This window comes from Lycium ferocissimum, chromosome 2, assembly GCF_029784015.1.
Source record: "Lycium ferocissimum isolate CSIRO_LF1 chromosome 2, AGI_CSIRO_Lferr_CH_V1, whole genome shotgun sequence".
NCBI classification, from domain to species: Eukaryota; Viridiplantae; Streptophyta; class Magnoliopsida; order Solanales; family Solanaceae; genus Lycium; species Lycium ferocissimum.
In genome coordinates, this window is record NC_081343.1 from 42870908 (window position 1) to 42888439 (window position 17532).

Below are 17532 nucleotides of genomic sequence, written 5' to 3' on the forward strand. Positions count from 1 at the left end.
ACCAAAATTAACTCCGTCAAGAAGAAGAAGAATATAAAGAGATAATCAACACTAAGCGATGATGGCATGGAACTTATGGCCCGTCAAGGAGATATACCAATTCAATTGAATGCAATGGAAGTGATACTGACAATTAGAAAAAAATGTACATAGATCCGTACAAGTTTTAGTGTGATAATTTATAATTAATTACTTAGATGCCTAGTTAAAAGCGAACCCTTCTTAAGAAGGTTGTGTAGACTAGGTGATCTTATTGTAACTTAGAGGCCTAATTAAAATAATCCTTCCTGGAATTGGTAGACATTAATTAGGCTCTTGTATTTGAGACTTTGAGTCAAGTTTTATGAAATTTAAAAGATCTATTTTGAATAAATAAACATAAAGTTCTTACTTGAAATTATTTTTCTTTACATAACTACAAAAAAAAAATGAAATTCTTTATAAAGATTATAAAGACTTGAAAGTATATTTAATATTATGTAATAAATTAAAAATAATAGCCCTTTGAAGTTCCAAAAATAGCCGTTGTTAAATACATTTAAATACATTAAAGTTATAAGTTATAAAAAATAAATAATTCTTACTTGAAATTATTTTCTCCTATTATAAAATATAAATACCTAAAAATAAATCAAAGTCTTTAAATTTTCTACAAAGACTTGAACATTTAACATTAACTAATAAGTTATTAATTTAAATGTTAAATTTGAAGTTTTACAAAAAAAAGCTCCCCCGGAGTGGGACGGGACGGGCCCCCCAAAAGCCCGTCCCCCCAATTTAAGAAGTCCCCGTCCCGTCCCCAAAATGTCCCCTACCGTCCCTGTCCCGCCCCCGTGCCACCCTTAACCTCAACTCTAGTTCTTTCCCATTGAACACTTGATCTATACTCATGTCTATTTAGCACATTCAGCGTGAATGACCAAAATCCACCTTTTTCTCTTTCCTTCTATTCCTTTCTTTCCCCTCCACCGATCTCTTCCCCTTCACCATTTTTACAGCCATTACCTCCATTAACAATCACATGACCCTTTTTGCCTTTCTATCTTAACTCCATAGACAAACACTGGTGCTCATTGTTCCTCTTTTCCAATCTTGTTCTCTCTATTTTTTCAAAAATAAAAATATCACTACAAAATACAAATTGTTCTCTTTATGTTTAACTCCCTCTTCAGAGCTTCGGAGACCTCATATTTTTCACACAAAAAGTCACCAGCTTGTTCTCTCTATTTTTTCAAAAATAAAAATATCACTACAAAATACAAAGCTTTTTTCGGAGACCTCATATTTTTCACACAAAAAGTCACCAGCTTTTTTAATAATTTACTCTTTGGATGCAAGAGCTACACCCACTCCGCCGCCATCGCTGTAACTTCGACAACAATTCTGATGATAGTTTTATATACTAGAAGTTATTTATTTTGCTCAAAAGTTTTTTTTTTTTTTAAACTCAAAATCCATATGGCGTTTATCATTCGTTAGTTTAGTCTTGTCAGCTTGTGTGAACTTCACGCACTACATTGTGTACTGATAAGTCATGAGGTACAAATTAATTGAAGTGGGAGTGTCTAATAGTAACAAGGTTTAATTGGGGTGCCAAAATAGAAATTTGTGTCTAACTTTATGGGGGCATCTAGGAGCCCGTTTAGATTGGGCTTTATAGACAAAATTAAATTTCATATATAGTAAAAAATAAGTTGGTAGAAATCCAACTTATTAGATAAAGTTTTAAACGCGTCCAATTATTTTTTTTGAAGCCTTATTTTTAAAGACAAAATCTAATTTTTGTTTGGTAAAATGCACCAAACACTCAAAAAAATTGAAAACAGGTTATAAGCCAACTTATAAGCTCCTATGCATTTGGCCTAATTTATTTACTTTCCCAAACCCATTATCTCTCCCCTCAAACGAGAAGAAAAACAAGACTAAACCCTCCGGCAAATCCACATCCCTTGTCGCCTTGAAATTTCCCTCCTGCCCTTTTTATTGGTATGCTATCTCACTCTTTCTCTTTGCTTTTACGTCTTTCTTCTAATTCAGTTTCTCCGTCTTCTATGATTCTAGAAAATAACGATTAGGATGGATATGAACAAGTTTACCCAATAACAACCTCATGGTCTGTGTACTACTTCATAGAAAAGAAAAGCAAATCAATAGAATATGGGGAGTTAATAGATGGGGTTTTACAATATGTTACACCAGTTTAACAGGTTAATGGATTGGATTTTGGGGGTATATACTACTTCTCAGCTATAGGATCTAAGATTCTATTTCTTAGTTGTAGACAACAAAACCCACTAAACTTCCTACTCAACATCGAATTTTACAAACTAATCAGTTGACGGTTGGTTACTTAAGTCTATATTGATTGTTTTTTTCTTTTAGGGCTCGTTTGGCTTGAAGACTAGTTATACCAGGATTAGTTATCCTGGTATTATTTCTTATTGACTGTTTGATTTCTTGTATTAAAAATAACATGCATTGCATAATTTCTAAGAAGAAGTTGTTTGTTTACAAAAATACCTCCACCTTGTTTGTAGAAAAAGGATTTGAGGGACTTCAGGCGTATATTTGTCATTTTCATTGTTTTATAAGGGGATAACTAATCCTGGTACTATTATTCTACAATCTAGCAGGGATAACTTATCCTGGTACTATTTCATTTCTAATCCTGGTATAATTTATCCCAGAATTAGTAACCAAACAAGGAATAAGGCAGTAATAAATTTTTATCCCAGACTATTTATGCTTGTCCGGCATACCAAATGACCCCTTAGAGAATAAACCAAATTCAGTTATTAACAGAGTCATTGTTTATACAGTATGATAATCGCCAACAAGTTATAATTTCAATGTAACACTAACGAAAGGTTACTATTTCAAGAAACAGAAAGCTTACTTGGCTCTCCACAGTGAGCGCTGTATATCCTGTCGCTAGAAAATGGCATCTTCGTGTTGGTATCAAGGACGCGAGGAAGCCAACCAAGTCATTGTTCATGTATCCAGGATAACATAGGGTAGTTATACTAGCTGACATTACTGTGGAAACTAATGAATTTGTTTGAGCAAAGGAGGGAGTTGTAACATGCAGACCTTCTACAGCAATTCTGTTGAGTGCAGTATTATCAAGGACAACTACACAATCTGCATTCAGTGTCAATCGCTTGAGTGTTAAAAGGGAATTGTAAGGCTGCACAACCACATCACTTGTCTCATTTTGGTTAGGAAATACACTGTAGGTTTGAACAAGCTTTTTCCTGTAGCGATTGTTCAGAGCCTCCAAAAGATATGAGCACATACGTGCACTAAAGACGGTCATTAGATAGACAAAATTAGATATTCACAAAAACTCTTATAGTTGGTCCCATCGACCACTCATTTTCCAGACATTATCACAATCTGCACCAACTCTACAAAAGGAATCAACCTGAGCCTGTTCCTCGAGACTGTCACTTCCATCTGCTTCCCGGTCAATCATGTCCATCAGGTCCTCCTCATATTGCTTACCCTGATTAAACAACGATTGTATCGAAATACTTAGCGAACGACTCGCCCAAGTATCTCAGAACTAACTAATTTGAGATTGAAATGTAGCTGTAGAATCCAAATCTCTTAGATGTAGGGTAACAGAAAGTTACTGCAAGTTTGGTACTGTATCCAAAGACTAAAGTTACTGCAAGTTTGGTACTGCATCCAAAGACTAAAGTTGCTTGAGCCAATTTATTGCATTAATCAATGTACGTCCCAATAGATGCATATTTTGACTATTCATACCCACATAGAAATAGACAAAGTAGAAACTTCTATTGCAATTTTCAGGTTAACAAGATTTTAAGAGTCAAAAAGCACCTCAAGAACATTTTTTGAATACTATGCAGTGACATTGGATTCTTGTTCCTGCCCAAAGGAACTCTTTTTCTTTCTGTACATGCCATGTCTTATATCTGGAAGGTACTCCGCTTATCACCAAACCAAATAAGAGCTATCGCTTACGTGGGTATCTTTTTTATAAAGTTTTAATCGTAGTGCGTGTGTACAAAACGAGAACTATCTAAATACTAAAAGAAGTACCTGATGATATCCGGTTGCCCATTATTTCCAGCACCACCCCTGTAATCTGCGATGAATATATTCTCATGATTATAAAGATTCTATATTCGCCATTTTGGATACCATTAATGACTCTAGGCTCTAGATCCATCAGTAAAGCTCGAGGTATGTAGTGTTGGTCATCAGCTTCATAGAAAAATTTATCTTTCCTATCACTTCCCTGCAGTGTTTGAAAGCTAGAGAATAAGCACCTAGAACTAAATTCAGAACTTGTCTCTATATGGCAGGGTTCTATCAAATTTTTCACGCATCACTTTTTCCAAGGTTTTGTGCTAGTTTGCCGTTTTCAGAGTGATTTAGTTGCTCTTTCCTTTGAACTGCTTTAGTTTCTCTTCTTCTATTTATTTGTTTCTTTTTATTCTGCAATCTGTATATGCGGTAGTTTCTCCATGTTTTTTGGGCTTTTCGGTGTTCATCTCAATTAAAGAATCTAATTGACAAAGGTTCAATTTCTTCTGATGCAATTTTTTCCCCTTTTGCTTGGGACATACCTCCACTCGCCTCTCAATTGAATGATTAATTTGTGCAAGGGAGCATCAAAATCAGAAATCCAAATTTAAGTTTGATGAATTTCAAAATTTAGCATCAAGGAAATCATGACTTGTAATCCCCGCACAGATATAAGAGTGCAAACAATCAACATACTTTTTTTTTTTTTTTTTTTTTTGAAAACTGGTAAGTTGTATCAACATACTTAGAACTGTTTTAACAAACTGAAATAAAAGTTTCAGCAAAATTATTTAGCAATCCACTACATGATACAACGCCATGCTAGTAGGCGTAGTATTATGTTTGTAGTTTCCAGCCCTTCGATTTTCTGTTACTATCTGCTGTCTTTTGTACTTCGTTTATCATATTAGTTTGCTGCAGTACTGTTACTTTTCTTCATAATGCTTATCTACAGTATTGTGCCATGACTTCTATACTTTCGTCAATTCTTATCTGACCTTTTGTCTTGCTTTTCTTGAGCCGAGGGTCTTTTGGAAACAGCCTCTCTACCTTCCAAGGTAGAGGTAAGGTCTGCGTACACTCCACCCTCCCCAGACCCCACTTGTTGGATTACACGGTGTGTGTTGTTGTTGTACTACTTGATACAACAGTTTTCCTTGAACAGAAAGCTACATCTAAACTTCATTAATTTAAATGCTTCTGAAAAGAGGGAGGAAGGAGACAACACATATTAGCTTGAAAGCTGAGAATGATTGAGCAGAAGCTCATCTGCACCTTTTGTTCAAAACTGGAGAAAGAAATATGTAAGGTGCTTTTAAGAGTTGGAATAGAAGAGAAAAAGCAGAAGTTTAAAATATGATTGAAAGAATATTATTTGTTTGTCCTTGACAATCTTCTGTTTACATCTATTCTTCTAAAAATGAAAATTAGTCAATGTGTTGATGTGAATGCATCTATTGTATTTGCAGGGTTCACTAATCATACTGGTTCTAACTTTTTTAAGGTCATTTTTTCTCAAATCATAAATGGATGATATATAGTTGTGATATTAGAAATATTACTGAAAGTTTATTTGTTTTAGGGTTTTGCAGTTATTAATTTATTTGGCTCGATCGATTTGTCTATATAAACCGAAAAGATGAATAACCAGAACCAGAGCCCAACAGAAGTGATTATTAACCAAATGTATTCTCTATTTTGACCCTGTAATTGATAACATGTTTATGTTCAAAGCAGTGTGGCACCCGGAACCTCCAAATCCTGAATCCGCTCTTGGTTAGACTGTGGAAAAGTACTCGACCGTCTCTTTCGCAGAGCAAAATCAGAGCTGTAAGTTCCCTTCTTCCTCATTTTCATTCCATCACCCTTTCCTCCCCTCAAATTCTGCTAATTCCGAAGCCCTTACTTTGTCCCTTTTTCCAATGCTTTGTATTATCAGATGGAGAATTCAGATACTCCAGCATGTGATTCAAATGCTGCCGAAGCTGAAGCGGTAACAGCTCCATCTTCTTCCATTCCCGGTAAGAGGATCTCACCTCCTCTTTCTCAATTGGAAACAACCCCATCCAATTTATTTGTGGTTAATTTTTGTCATAACAGTAACTTTTTGAACGAAGTACACAATTTCTACCAAGTTCGGACCTGAGCTGAAGGCCGGAACCAATAAGTGGTTGTCCCTGTGCAATGAAATCAAAATATAATTTTGTCCATTTCAAAAAAATATAATTTTGTATAATATTATAGCGAGATTGGTAGTTTAGAACTAAATTGAGCTATACAAGTTCTAATATTTTGATTAAGCTTTTAACCTTTACGTGCCGTCAAGCAGGCAAGCACAAAATATTAGATTTATAAAAGGCTCTACAGGCAAATTAGTATGGAAACATAATTCATCCAACTTGTTTCTCTGGTTGCAATGATACGAAAAAATTTTCAAGTCCATATGTTTGTTGTCACAAGTGATTCTCTCGAGTTTTGCACTGGAGATGACTGTAAAATGTTCCAATCAGTACCGTTTTTGTTAGTATCCCTGTGTTCGCATAATATGTGTGTGTGTGTGTATGTATATGTATATATATGTATTCTACGCTGGCAAATATTAATCCTAAGTTCCTTTTCTCTTTGAGCTGGCTTCTGCCTTCTCTTGTCAATTTACTGTCGCGTTTTACTTTTGCTCAATATGTTTTTGTATCCTTTCTTCTATTTGCAGTATGCAATTTTTTCAAAAAACCATCCAAGGGTAAAAATATCAGAAAGCGTCCTACAGTTGAAGAGGAGGAGAATGAAGATGCAGGAGATGATAGTTCAGTCATTTATACCAAGAAGAAGCCAGCGGTTGCTAATAATAAGCTACACTTTTCAACCGGACCTTCAAAGTCGAACAAGGATACTGAATCCAATGTGGATTCAAAATCCTCTCGTTTTCATTTTGAGTCCTCAAAGGAGATTCAAGTTCAAAATGATAGTAGAGCAACAGCAACTTTAGAAACCGAGACTCATTTCTCTAGAGATGCCCGGGCCATTCGGGAAAAAGCTCTGAAGCAGGCAGAGGAGGCTTTGAAGGGAAAAAGCAAGACAGGTGGTGATGAGAAATTTTACAAGGGTATGAATCAATATACTGATTATAGAGCTGGTTTGAGAAGAGAACATACGATTTCTAGTGAGAAAGCTGGTGGAGCGCATGGTCCTCTGAGGGCTTCTGCTCACATCAGAGTTTCAGCAAGGTTTGACTATCAACCAGATATCTGTAAGGACTACAAAGAGACAGGATATTGTGGATACGGGGACTCCTGCAAATTTATGCATGACCGTGGAGATTATAAGTCTGGTTGGCAGATGGAAAAGGAGTGGGAGGAAGCTGAGAAAGAGAGGAAAAGAAAATTGGCCATGGGGATGCTTGAGGAGGATGACGAGGATGCAGAGAAGAGTGATGAAGATGATGATGACGCATTACCATTTGCTTGTTTTATCTGCAGAGAGCCTTTTGTTGATCCTGTTGTGACCAAATGCAAGCATTACTTCTGTGAGCATTGTGCATTAAAGGTAATTTCAATTACCTTTTACTCTTGTTTGCTTGATCATGTCATGGGGTCTGTGAACAGCCCCTTTTATGTACCTTTCCATTTCCCCAAAACCATGAAAGGTTGAGATCGCTGTAAAAGACTTCTTGGTGCCTTTTTCTATGGACACTGGTATATAATGGAAGTACCAATTGAAATAGCAAGAGCTACTTCTGCAGCAAGTATTTTAATTTACCTTTTTATTTAAGTAAAAGCTGCCTCTTGTATTGGTTTGGACTTTTGGTAAACAATAGAGACCATTGAAATCTGTTTGAGCTACTGTCACCTAGTGCACACAGCTATGTTTCGCTTCTGTTTGTATCTTGTGTGCGGATTGCAAGTTAATCTTTTTTTTTTCCTTTTGGTGGTTATGGTTAACAGCACCATGCAAAGAATAAGAAGTGCTATGTATGCAACCAGCCAACCCTTGGGATATTCAATACAGCATTCGAAATACGCAAGAGAATGGCGGCTCAAGGAAAATGATGGATCTTCTGCCAGTTCTCTCAGTGGATCTTGCTTTACTGTAAGTGCCTACAAATTGGATGCCTTAGATTTAAAGTGCGCGCATTTCCTAACATGTAAAGTATAACCCTATCTGTTTTCTTGCTAGAGCTCTTGCATAACCGATTCTCGACCTGCTATACTCCACGTACATGCTTAGAGCATTTGTTTTTGATAAGTACCAACATGTTTAAACATATGCCTAATGCATAAAAAATAAAGTGTATTAGAAGCATACTTTCTTATAGGTTGGAATTAGGGTTGTTCAAAACCAAACCTAAACCAACTTCCCAAAATGAGAGCAACAAAAACTGGAAAATCGGTTCGTCATTCAGTTCTTCCTTTTAAATTATCGGTGTACCTGGTTCAGCACTTGTTTTTCTTAAAATATCCGGTTTAAACCGAATACCTAACTAGTATTATTTTAATTTTAAAATAATAATATACATTTTCTTGTACAAAATTAGTACTTTCTAAGTAATCCGATTACCTAACTAATATTATTATTTTAATTTTGGCATACTATTACACATTTTATTTTATACAAAATTAGTATGTACTAAGTTAGGTTTTTCTCTCACTTTCAAATTTCATTCATGTTCAACTGAGTAAAGAAATCCGTAGTCCTTAGCCCCAGTTTCTCTGTCGCTGCCCTCTTCCAACACCAAGGCTCCACTCTTCACTATGGCGAGCCATCAACGATGAGGGCAGGTCTCCACTCATTGCTGCTGCTTCCCAGAGCCATCTGCATTGTGCCAAAGAATCTTTTCTAATGTTTCCTTTCAGTGAATTTGTTTGTCTTGAGTTTCACAAAGTTCCCTTTGTTCATTGCTTTATCAAGCTTTCCGAGGTTTTATTAAAGTTTGGTGACTGTTTATAAGCAAGGAGATCCAGCTTCTTATGATGATGGGTTGTTGGGAATTCTGAGCCTTTTAACTTATGCACTTCACAAGTTTTTCTACCTTGTACACCACTTTTGGTTTTTAATTATGCTAAAGACATGGTTACCACTTACCAACGATTATGATTTCTTTAAATCTCAAATGTAGAATTCTGCTTCAAACACCAGCAGGAATGGCAATATTCCAGGTTTTGATGAAGAACGAAAAATAAGATATGTATGATTTTCTTCGAGTAATTCTGGGGTTTGGTGGAACTGTAAACGCAGTTATATAATTACTCAAGTAGAATGATGTAATTGAGCTAAGAGAAAACCAAGTGTACTAGCCAAGTCCAACTTTAATTAAGAAATATGTAAGGGACCCAAGTTCACTGTAGGCTAGAATTTACTAATCCTGTCCTTAACCAACTTCAAGATTCCTGTCTTTGTACTTTCCTGTTTTTCTTATGATTTTCTGTTGCAGTATATTAAGTATGATTTAGTTGATTCTGCTGTGACTTCTCTGCAAGTTTTAAGGGTGACTATGCTATCCCATGATGGTTAATTGTCTTTGCAGAGTGCTACTCTTAGTGTTTGGTTGAAGATAATAGACTAATAGACTCTGGTTTCGCGGTTATGACTTGCTTGATGGGTGTTAAGGCGTTGATGTGTAGATGGAACTTATAGAAATGGAAAGTGGTGGCAATGCTCAGTTGTTCACCTATTATTTTTGTGAATATGGTGATATAATACGTGACGTGTGCTCCACTTCCCAAAGAAAAAAACAAAATCGTATAACTGCAGATACCGTCAATAGTACCTGAATTAGTTTCTGTTTTGGCAGGATGCACTTTTGATTGTTCCAAGTTCAAAGCAGATTATGACTGAGTATGTCCACAGCAGATTAGACTTGAGTATGATCATGAAGTTTGAAACAACACTGAAGCTAGAAGATGAAGAATAGCACATTGACTTGAACGCCCAGTATCCCCACCCACTCTCCTTTAATGTGAAGAGTAGATAGATATGTTTTGATATAAGTTTCTAGCTGATTAAGCTGATTACAACCTGTATTGCATTAAAGCATGTAGTTTTCCTTTTTTGTTACCTTTGTCATGCATCTTGGAATTGTAAGCCTGCATTATGGATTTAGTGAATGGTTCACTTCATTTTCTGGTCTATCTATCTCAGCTAGATATCATATCCTTTTGGCTGGGCTGAATTATTATAAGGTGACTGAAATTGTAGACTTGGTGATTAAATCTAACCTTTAAACTTGTGTCAACGTCTTTATGTATGTATAATCTAGAGTAAAGCCTCAATGGAAATGACATTGAACTTTTCAGATCTGATGGTTTAGTTGAGTTAACCTGCATCCGCGATCAAATGAAAGGCCCAATTCTTCTTCCTTGGGAAGTTAAAGATCTCACGGTATCGAAAATTCAATACTAAAAAAAAATCACTATTTTCCCATTGATTTCCCATTGAAAAATTTCTAGTGGCTATTTCTCACCGAATGCTGGTGGGAAAAACTTAAATAGTAGAATTTCCGCACAGAAAAATTAGGAAGTTTTCCGCGTTGTTTCAAAGGAAACTTGTTTTCCACCATGTGTTTTCCTATTGAATGATATTATTTGGCGGGAATGAGGTGGGAAAATTATTTTTACAACAAATTTCTCACAGAATGTCGGTGGGAAAAAACTTTTTTTCAAGTAGTGATCATAGGTCTAACTTAGCTGAGTTTGATTCGAATTTCTTAACTAAAATGTCTTCTTTGTCTTTAAGGTGTAATTTTCTGTGTGTTTTGAGTCTCTAATCGTTGGCTAATATTTATGCAGCGGCGAAACTAGTAGAATAAGTGCTACAAGCTAATAGAATAGTACTGCTGCTTGGCTATCGTTGCCCTTCCCAAGAAAATATACTTGAAGTTAAAGGTAATGAAGGTCACTCAAAAAATGCAATGGTAATTTAACCCACGCTACAACAAATGCAACGGTGATAGTTTTTACATGCTACTCTTGCTGTTTATATATTAGAGCGAAAGCAAGCAGTGTATCAAAGTGTGGGCACTTCTTCCATTAATAAGGGTAACTCTAACGCATGCCTTATCTGACGATGTGCTTTACGTTGAAGTTGAACATAGAAAGCCTGAAAAGCAAAGGCTTCTTTATATCTCTTTTTTATAACCGAGCATTTTCCGGTATATAGTTCAAACTCATGACGTGCACACCAGGCACTGTGCTATTGACAGTGGACTATAGCCCCAGGACGTAGGCCAGGCAAGAGCTTCTTTATTCCAAATCTTAATGCTGAAATTTCATTGCTAAATGCAGATGACGACGCTATTCAGCACCATCACAAACTCTAGCTGATCAAATCATCGAACTCCCACGGAGAAGGTGGAATGCTAAGTAGCCAACCAACTGAGCTATAACATTCCCCTAGCTATAGAGATTGATTCTGTACTATTTTTCTTCCTTATCAGCTGGATTGAAGTGAAACCCCATCCTCATCCCCTTGCTTTCAAAAGAGTTTTGCTGCTTTCATTCTGATTGTTCTAAGAAGAAACCAATGAGAAGATAATCCTAAGATGCTTGTAGCTTCATTACATGTAAGGAACTCTCCAATTTTCATTTGAATTGTTGTTACAAAGAATTTGAAAAGACACAATTCTAAATGTCATAGAAAGAACTTTGCTTTCTTTTCTCCTATTGTATACAAAAGATTGTTAGTGTAAACCAGCGGAGAGTGAGCATTCATCCACTAACTCTAAACCTGTTATAGACAAATAAATTAGCCATAAAAAAGTTCCATGGCTTACAAGATTCAATTAAACAAAAAAAAAAAAAAGGTAAAGGAAACAAAAAATCATCCTTTGGCTCATCTCTCATTGGACAAAAAGTCAGGCATTAGCAGAACAAAGTCCGGTTAAACCTGTACGTCATGAGTGTATATATGCGCGAACAACATCTATTATGGGGGTTTCACAAATCGGGCATTTTCCGGTACCCCAAAGCAATTCATGGGCACACCTGAAACAGGTGCACATATGCCCACACCTGAAAAGAATGGACAGATGTTATTAATATTACTAGTTTCTAGTGTGTACTTTAAGTTGCCTAAATGAAAAATTCTTGCTTCAATCAATGCCAAGTACCTGTAAAGGAGAGAATCAACTTGCTGCTCATAGCAAATACAACAATTTGCTCTGTTTTTTCCCTTCTTATCTGAATTACTCCCGATCATTGGACCTGCATTACAAAAATGTTACTCTCCACTCTCTCTGTAGAACCAAAAGAAAATAGAGGAAAAAAAGAAAAGAAAAGAAAAATATCACATGGATATGAAGCTCGTAAGTGAAGCCAGATCTTGGAAGTTACTTGGTAGTTATTCAAAAGTGTTCATTAAGGTAAGCTTATCCCCCATAAAAAAGCTCAATAAGGTATAGAATATAAGAAGTGAAACGACTTCACGGTGTTGGTATTTCTCCTATCAAGTTTTTTTTTATAGGTTATAAAGGGTTTTATGAAGTTGGAACACACAATAACAGACAAATTGTTTTATGATCAGTGATGGCGCATAGTGAGTATCTTATATTTTCACATTTCAGTCAACCAACTCACCTGACTGAGTTATTGCAGCTGCAACTTCCTGCTTAATGGAACTTTGTAATTTCATTTGCATGTTCATGCAGCTGTTTATTGATCTTCGTATTTCAAAAATCTCTTGGTGGAGTTGCTCCATATGTCCTCGCAATTCATATATCAGTTCCATTTCCTGTTAATGCCATGTCGTTATGACTAGTCTCAAACTCAGGATATCAGGCAAGCCATTGCAAGAATAAGAAAAAGGGAAAACAAAATAACTTACAATTGAAGGGTGACAAGTGGAGGAGCATTGTTGATTGTGATGGGAGTAAATATTGGATGATTGAGATTGTGGTAAAGAATTAGATGGAAGGTGATAGGAGTCATCACTGACACCCCGGTCTTGATTATTGCTCCACGACTGTAAAATATGTGAAGCTTTGTTCTGATCAACTAATTCCATAGGTTCGAGGTATTGTTGTCTAATTGGAGTATTGTCATCTTCAAAGTCATCCTCATAACCCGAGTCTGCTTCTTCCTCATCATTTTCACCCTCGGCCCCTCGTGTTTCGTTATGTGATATCACTTCCTCCTTCTTGCTCGCTTCTTTAGTCAAACGTGCCCGTACTTCTTCCTCAAGCTGGCCGCTCATTGCATTAGGTAGTTGTTGTGAGCGAGATGCCATTAGTCGATCTATTTTCTCTCTCAAACCACTGTTAAGAAATATTGAAACACTTTTTCTGCACATTTATAAAGAGCAAAAGTAAGTGCAAATCACAGACTATGCTTATACTACAGAAGCTTAGTAATTAATAGACAGCTAATTGAGATATTTTCATTTGAGTATCACTTTCCATTGGCAATAAGGGGTACTATAACATCTAAACTATGACCTTCCTCTTCAGCTTAAAAAAAAAAAAAAAAAAAAAACTATGACCTTTCATTCGAGTATCACTTTCATTTCTGTGAGCTCTCTATGACAGCCTTCATGTTGTAACAATGGTTCAATTCTATCTGATACTCTTGGTGAAAATCATATTCTAATGGTTTGCTATATATTCTCCCTTGATTGTTTTATGCTTCATTAATGTGGGCAGGCAAAGTGTCTTTGGATCATAAGGATCGTACATAAATACCAAAATAAACCTAAATCCAAGTGGTGCATCAATGACTAGAATAAATATATATGATTAATATCAGATCAGATGCAAGGAATTGTAATTACCTGTTAAGAAGTTGGCGAATATCATGCTTCTCTACGAAAGGATCAAGCATCTCTTGGTATCTTGCTTGCCTAAGACCTTCCCACTCTTCACGTGGACGAGAAATATCGGTTACCCAGTCTTGGTTGGATTCTGATTGCTGCTGGTAGTTAGACTGTAGTTCATCCCATCCACTTGGTGTGTGAGAATAATCACTTACCCAGCCACAATCACTGTCCACTAGATTCTGGTTGGTAGCTTCCTCTTCCCAGTCACTTTGAGGTTTGGTGCTCCCACTAGACCACTCATTACTAGTTCCTGCATGCTGCAGGTTATTTGCATCTTGTTCTTCTCTATGGAAACTTTGTTCACTATCCTTGGGATATTTTGGGGTCTCTACAAATTCGAGCGGCTTGTCATGGTTATCTTGACAGCTTGTATTTTCCCAGCTAGCTTGGTCATGGGAAATATCTGAACTTGGGCTAACTGCTTGATGACTACGGTCTACCTCATTATGGTTCGGACTACTAGAGTTGTCAGTTGGTCGGATATGAAATGGCATTTCTTTCTGGGGATTTGATGAGCTAGAAACTTTTACATTTGTTTTCATCCTTCGGGGACTTATTTTCTCATTTACTTCCCCGTGGTGATTCTCTTCTCGCAATTGATTGGATGCAAAAACTTTTCCAACTTGCGAATTGTTATCTATCACCTTTATGCGGAGAGTCACTGGTTCACTAGGCTCTAGAGGACTATTCTCTCGTGTAGATGTGGAAGGAAGTTCCGATTTAGGACTGTTTGTGCTCCCCTTGATAATCTCCCGTTGCTGATTCCCTTCTCTCTGCTTATGGGATGGTAATTCATTTCCAATTTTTACAGCATGATTATCAGCCAGTTTATGGAAACTTAACCAGCCTTTGTTCTCCCTATCACAGTTCTGTACTTTTTGCTGATTAGGTGTGGAATTCCGGCTTTCTTGGGTGTTATCTGCTGCTTCTCTTGAAAGGCTTCTTGAGTCAGCTACACCATTTTGGCTTCCTGTATTGAACCTTTCCCTGAAATGAATTAATGTCTAAGTTTTGATGTATTCCATAACTTTGATTCGATAGGTTAGAACCAAATGGATAATAGATTACTTTTGAACCACACAAACTTGTAAGAAATACTGATTTAAAGGGGAAGTCAAGGCTTGTGATAATTCCTTAGGGACCTACTACTCGCATACGTGTTTTCAGCTTCAACTGTTAGTTTCTTATACATTCCACAAAAGGTATTCTATGCTGACCATCATTCTATATATTCAGAGAACGCAAAAAATTGAACAAATGGAAGCTAAAATTCCAATTGATTGTTTTTTCACTCGACTTGTGTCAACCCACTATAGTCTTCTTTGCCTTAACATTTCAAACAAATAGGAACTGTTAAAAGTTTCATTCTTTCGTCATGTTAGTCAAATCAATTGAGCAAGATGATAGCATCCTTCCTCTAAAATTTTCATACTTTAAGCAGTTGAAAAACTTGTTGATGATCAATAACATTCTCCGTAAGGTAACTGCAGATTACTCTTTTGCAATGGACATTTGGAATCTATAAAGGCATGGATGGAACTGATTTAAACAAGGACCTTTACCTTATATGCATGATTGCAGAATTAGACCCTCTATTTGATTCGGACGATGTTCCATTAGTTGATCGATCACCTCTGGCGTCTGTGACACGACGCAGGAATCTTACTTTAAGCAAAGCCTGTTGGATTGTGAAGATTTAATCAGCAAATGGTAAATGATTGTTCCAATAGTCATCAGTAAAATTAAAGATTAGAGAGCAAAATGCAAACCTGAATACGACCTCTTTGTTGGAACTTAGAAACAGCTTTACGCTCCCTAAAACTTTCAAGTTCCCGGTATCTATCACGCTCCATTTGCAAGAGCAAATCGCTCAATGCCTGTCGACCTCTAATGATCCTAGGCGAATGCAATACCGGGAAAAAATTCCTTTGCTGCAGTTGTTGTTCTGAATGATCAAATGATGTTTTAATTCGAGGCAACGATTCGCCACTAGCAAGAATAGTAACATTATTACCATTATGCTCATTCTCATGATTATTCTCTTCACCATTTGCCAATCTCCTAATAATATCAGCAACTCTGATCTTCTCACTTTCTTTATTATTATCCAAATTTCTAACCTGATCATTCATAGCCGTTTTATACGCCAGTTCCCAATCACCAGACGATTCGCCATTCACGCTCATAACCGGAGTTTCAAATCTTCCATCAACCGAACTTTCATCACACGTATCAGCAAATGAAGCATTTTCACAATTACTTTTAGCACTGCTTGGATTTGAATTTGAATTGTTACCCAAATTCACGCTTTTCGACACCGTTTCAAAATCCCTCCATCGACGAACAAGCGTAGAAACACCACCTGAATTAGGAACTTCAACAGTTTCAGGCGAACAAGAAGAAGAAATATCTCTCTGTTTATTATTTGGCTTAGAAGAAAGAACCATTTCTCTAGCTTTATCCCATTTGTTATTAGTGGCTGTTGGACTATTCTCATTGTTGTCCCATTGTGGTTTGTGAACCCATAAATCAGCATAGTCAACATGACTATTATTATGACCGTGTCTACGATGTGAATTTTCATTTGTATCAGAAGAATTAACAGGGGTGGGTTGACTTGAAGAAATGCAAGAAGAATGTATATGTGTATGGACCAAATCTTTGAGATTTTTTTGGAAAGTATTGGTATCTCTAGGGGTACATCGATCACGTCTATTACGATCTCTAAGGACATGACCAAAGGGAGAAGAAGAAGAAGCAATTTCTACCTGAGAAGATGCCATTTCTTCAGACCCTTGTTCAATCAAGAATGCTATGTTTATTATTCTTTGTTGACAAAAATGAGACAAGTTTGAACATTTCAACGTACCCCAAAGTAAAAGATTGAAAATTGGAAACAACCCATTAATTGAAAATGACTTGTCTATCAAAAAAGAAGAAGATATTAGGAGAAACACAATGAAAAATAAACAAAGATACATTCAAGAATAACACCAACAATAACAATCCATTCTCTCTCTCTCTCTCTCTCTGTCTTTCAATAAATTGAATGCAAGACAAAGGAGGAAGTTATTTTTTCGGGTAATTGAAACGTCAAAACAGGTCAATAAGCAGAGAACGCACGTCTCGCCGATTATTTCTCGTCATTCATTTTGTTAAGTTTATCAAAATTGTTCCAAACAGAGACTCAGAATTTTCCACATGGAAAAAGGAATAAAGGAGAAAGAAAAAATTGGGGTTATGTGGCCAAGAATGAAGAGGACAGTAGATGTGAAGTGAGGAGCAAACAAACAAAGATGGGAACTTAGTGGAACAAATATCTTAAACAAGACGAAAGATGTGCATATGTGGTGCGGTGCTCTTGTTGTTATTGTTGTTGTGTTATTTTTTTTTCGCTAAGGTTGTTGTGTTTCATGAATAGAACAGTTGTAAGTGCAAATGTGTAGTATCAAAGTTTGGTGTAGGAAAATGAGGGAGCTTGCAAAAAAGGGAGAATAGAGAGACGTTGGATTTGAGCCGTTGGGAGAAATGTGGGGTCGTGATTGGATTATAAAAATCACTCCGTTTCTTAAGTTACTTTTTCCTACTTTGCGGTAAAGCCAAACAATTCCTTACTCACATGCCTATCTATTTCTTATGAGAGCGTCTTCCTTTTTCTTACTCACTATTCTTTTT

General features: G+C 36.4%; 2 protein-coding genes across 2 annotated transcripts; one reads left to right on the forward strand and one right to left on the reverse strand.

The window, feature by feature from the left end:
• Window positions 1-5799: 5799 nt before the first annotated feature.
• On the forward strand, window positions 5800-9878 carry LOC132038440 (zinc finger CCCH domain-containing protein 1). The gene is made up of 5 exons (XM_059429112.1): window positions 5800-5886; window positions 5996-6077; window positions 6767-7599; window positions 7998-8142; window positions 9845-9878. The coding sequence occupies exons 2-4, from the start codon at window positions 5996-5998 to the stop codon at window positions 8100-8102; spliced, it is 1020 nt and encodes a 339-aa protein (XP_059285095.1). The 5' UTR covers window positions 5800-5886; the 3' UTR covers window positions 8103-8142; window positions 9845-9878.
• Window positions 9879-11585: 1707 nt separating this feature from the next.
• On the reverse strand, window positions 11586-17327 carry LOC132038448 (uncharacterized). The gene is made up of 7 exons (XM_059429120.1): window positions 15627-17327; window positions 15420-15535; window positions 13813-14844; window positions 12871-13327; window positions 12624-12777; window positions 12158-12251; window positions 11586-12059 (listed from the first exon to the last, which is right to left on the reverse strand). Exons 1-7 carry the CDS (start codon window positions 16836-16838, stop codon window positions 11942-11944), a joined length of 3183 nt encoding a protein of 1060 aa, XP_059285103.1. The 5' UTR covers window positions 16839-17327; the 3' UTR covers window positions 11586-11941.
• Window positions 17328-17532: the final 205 nt, after the last annotated feature.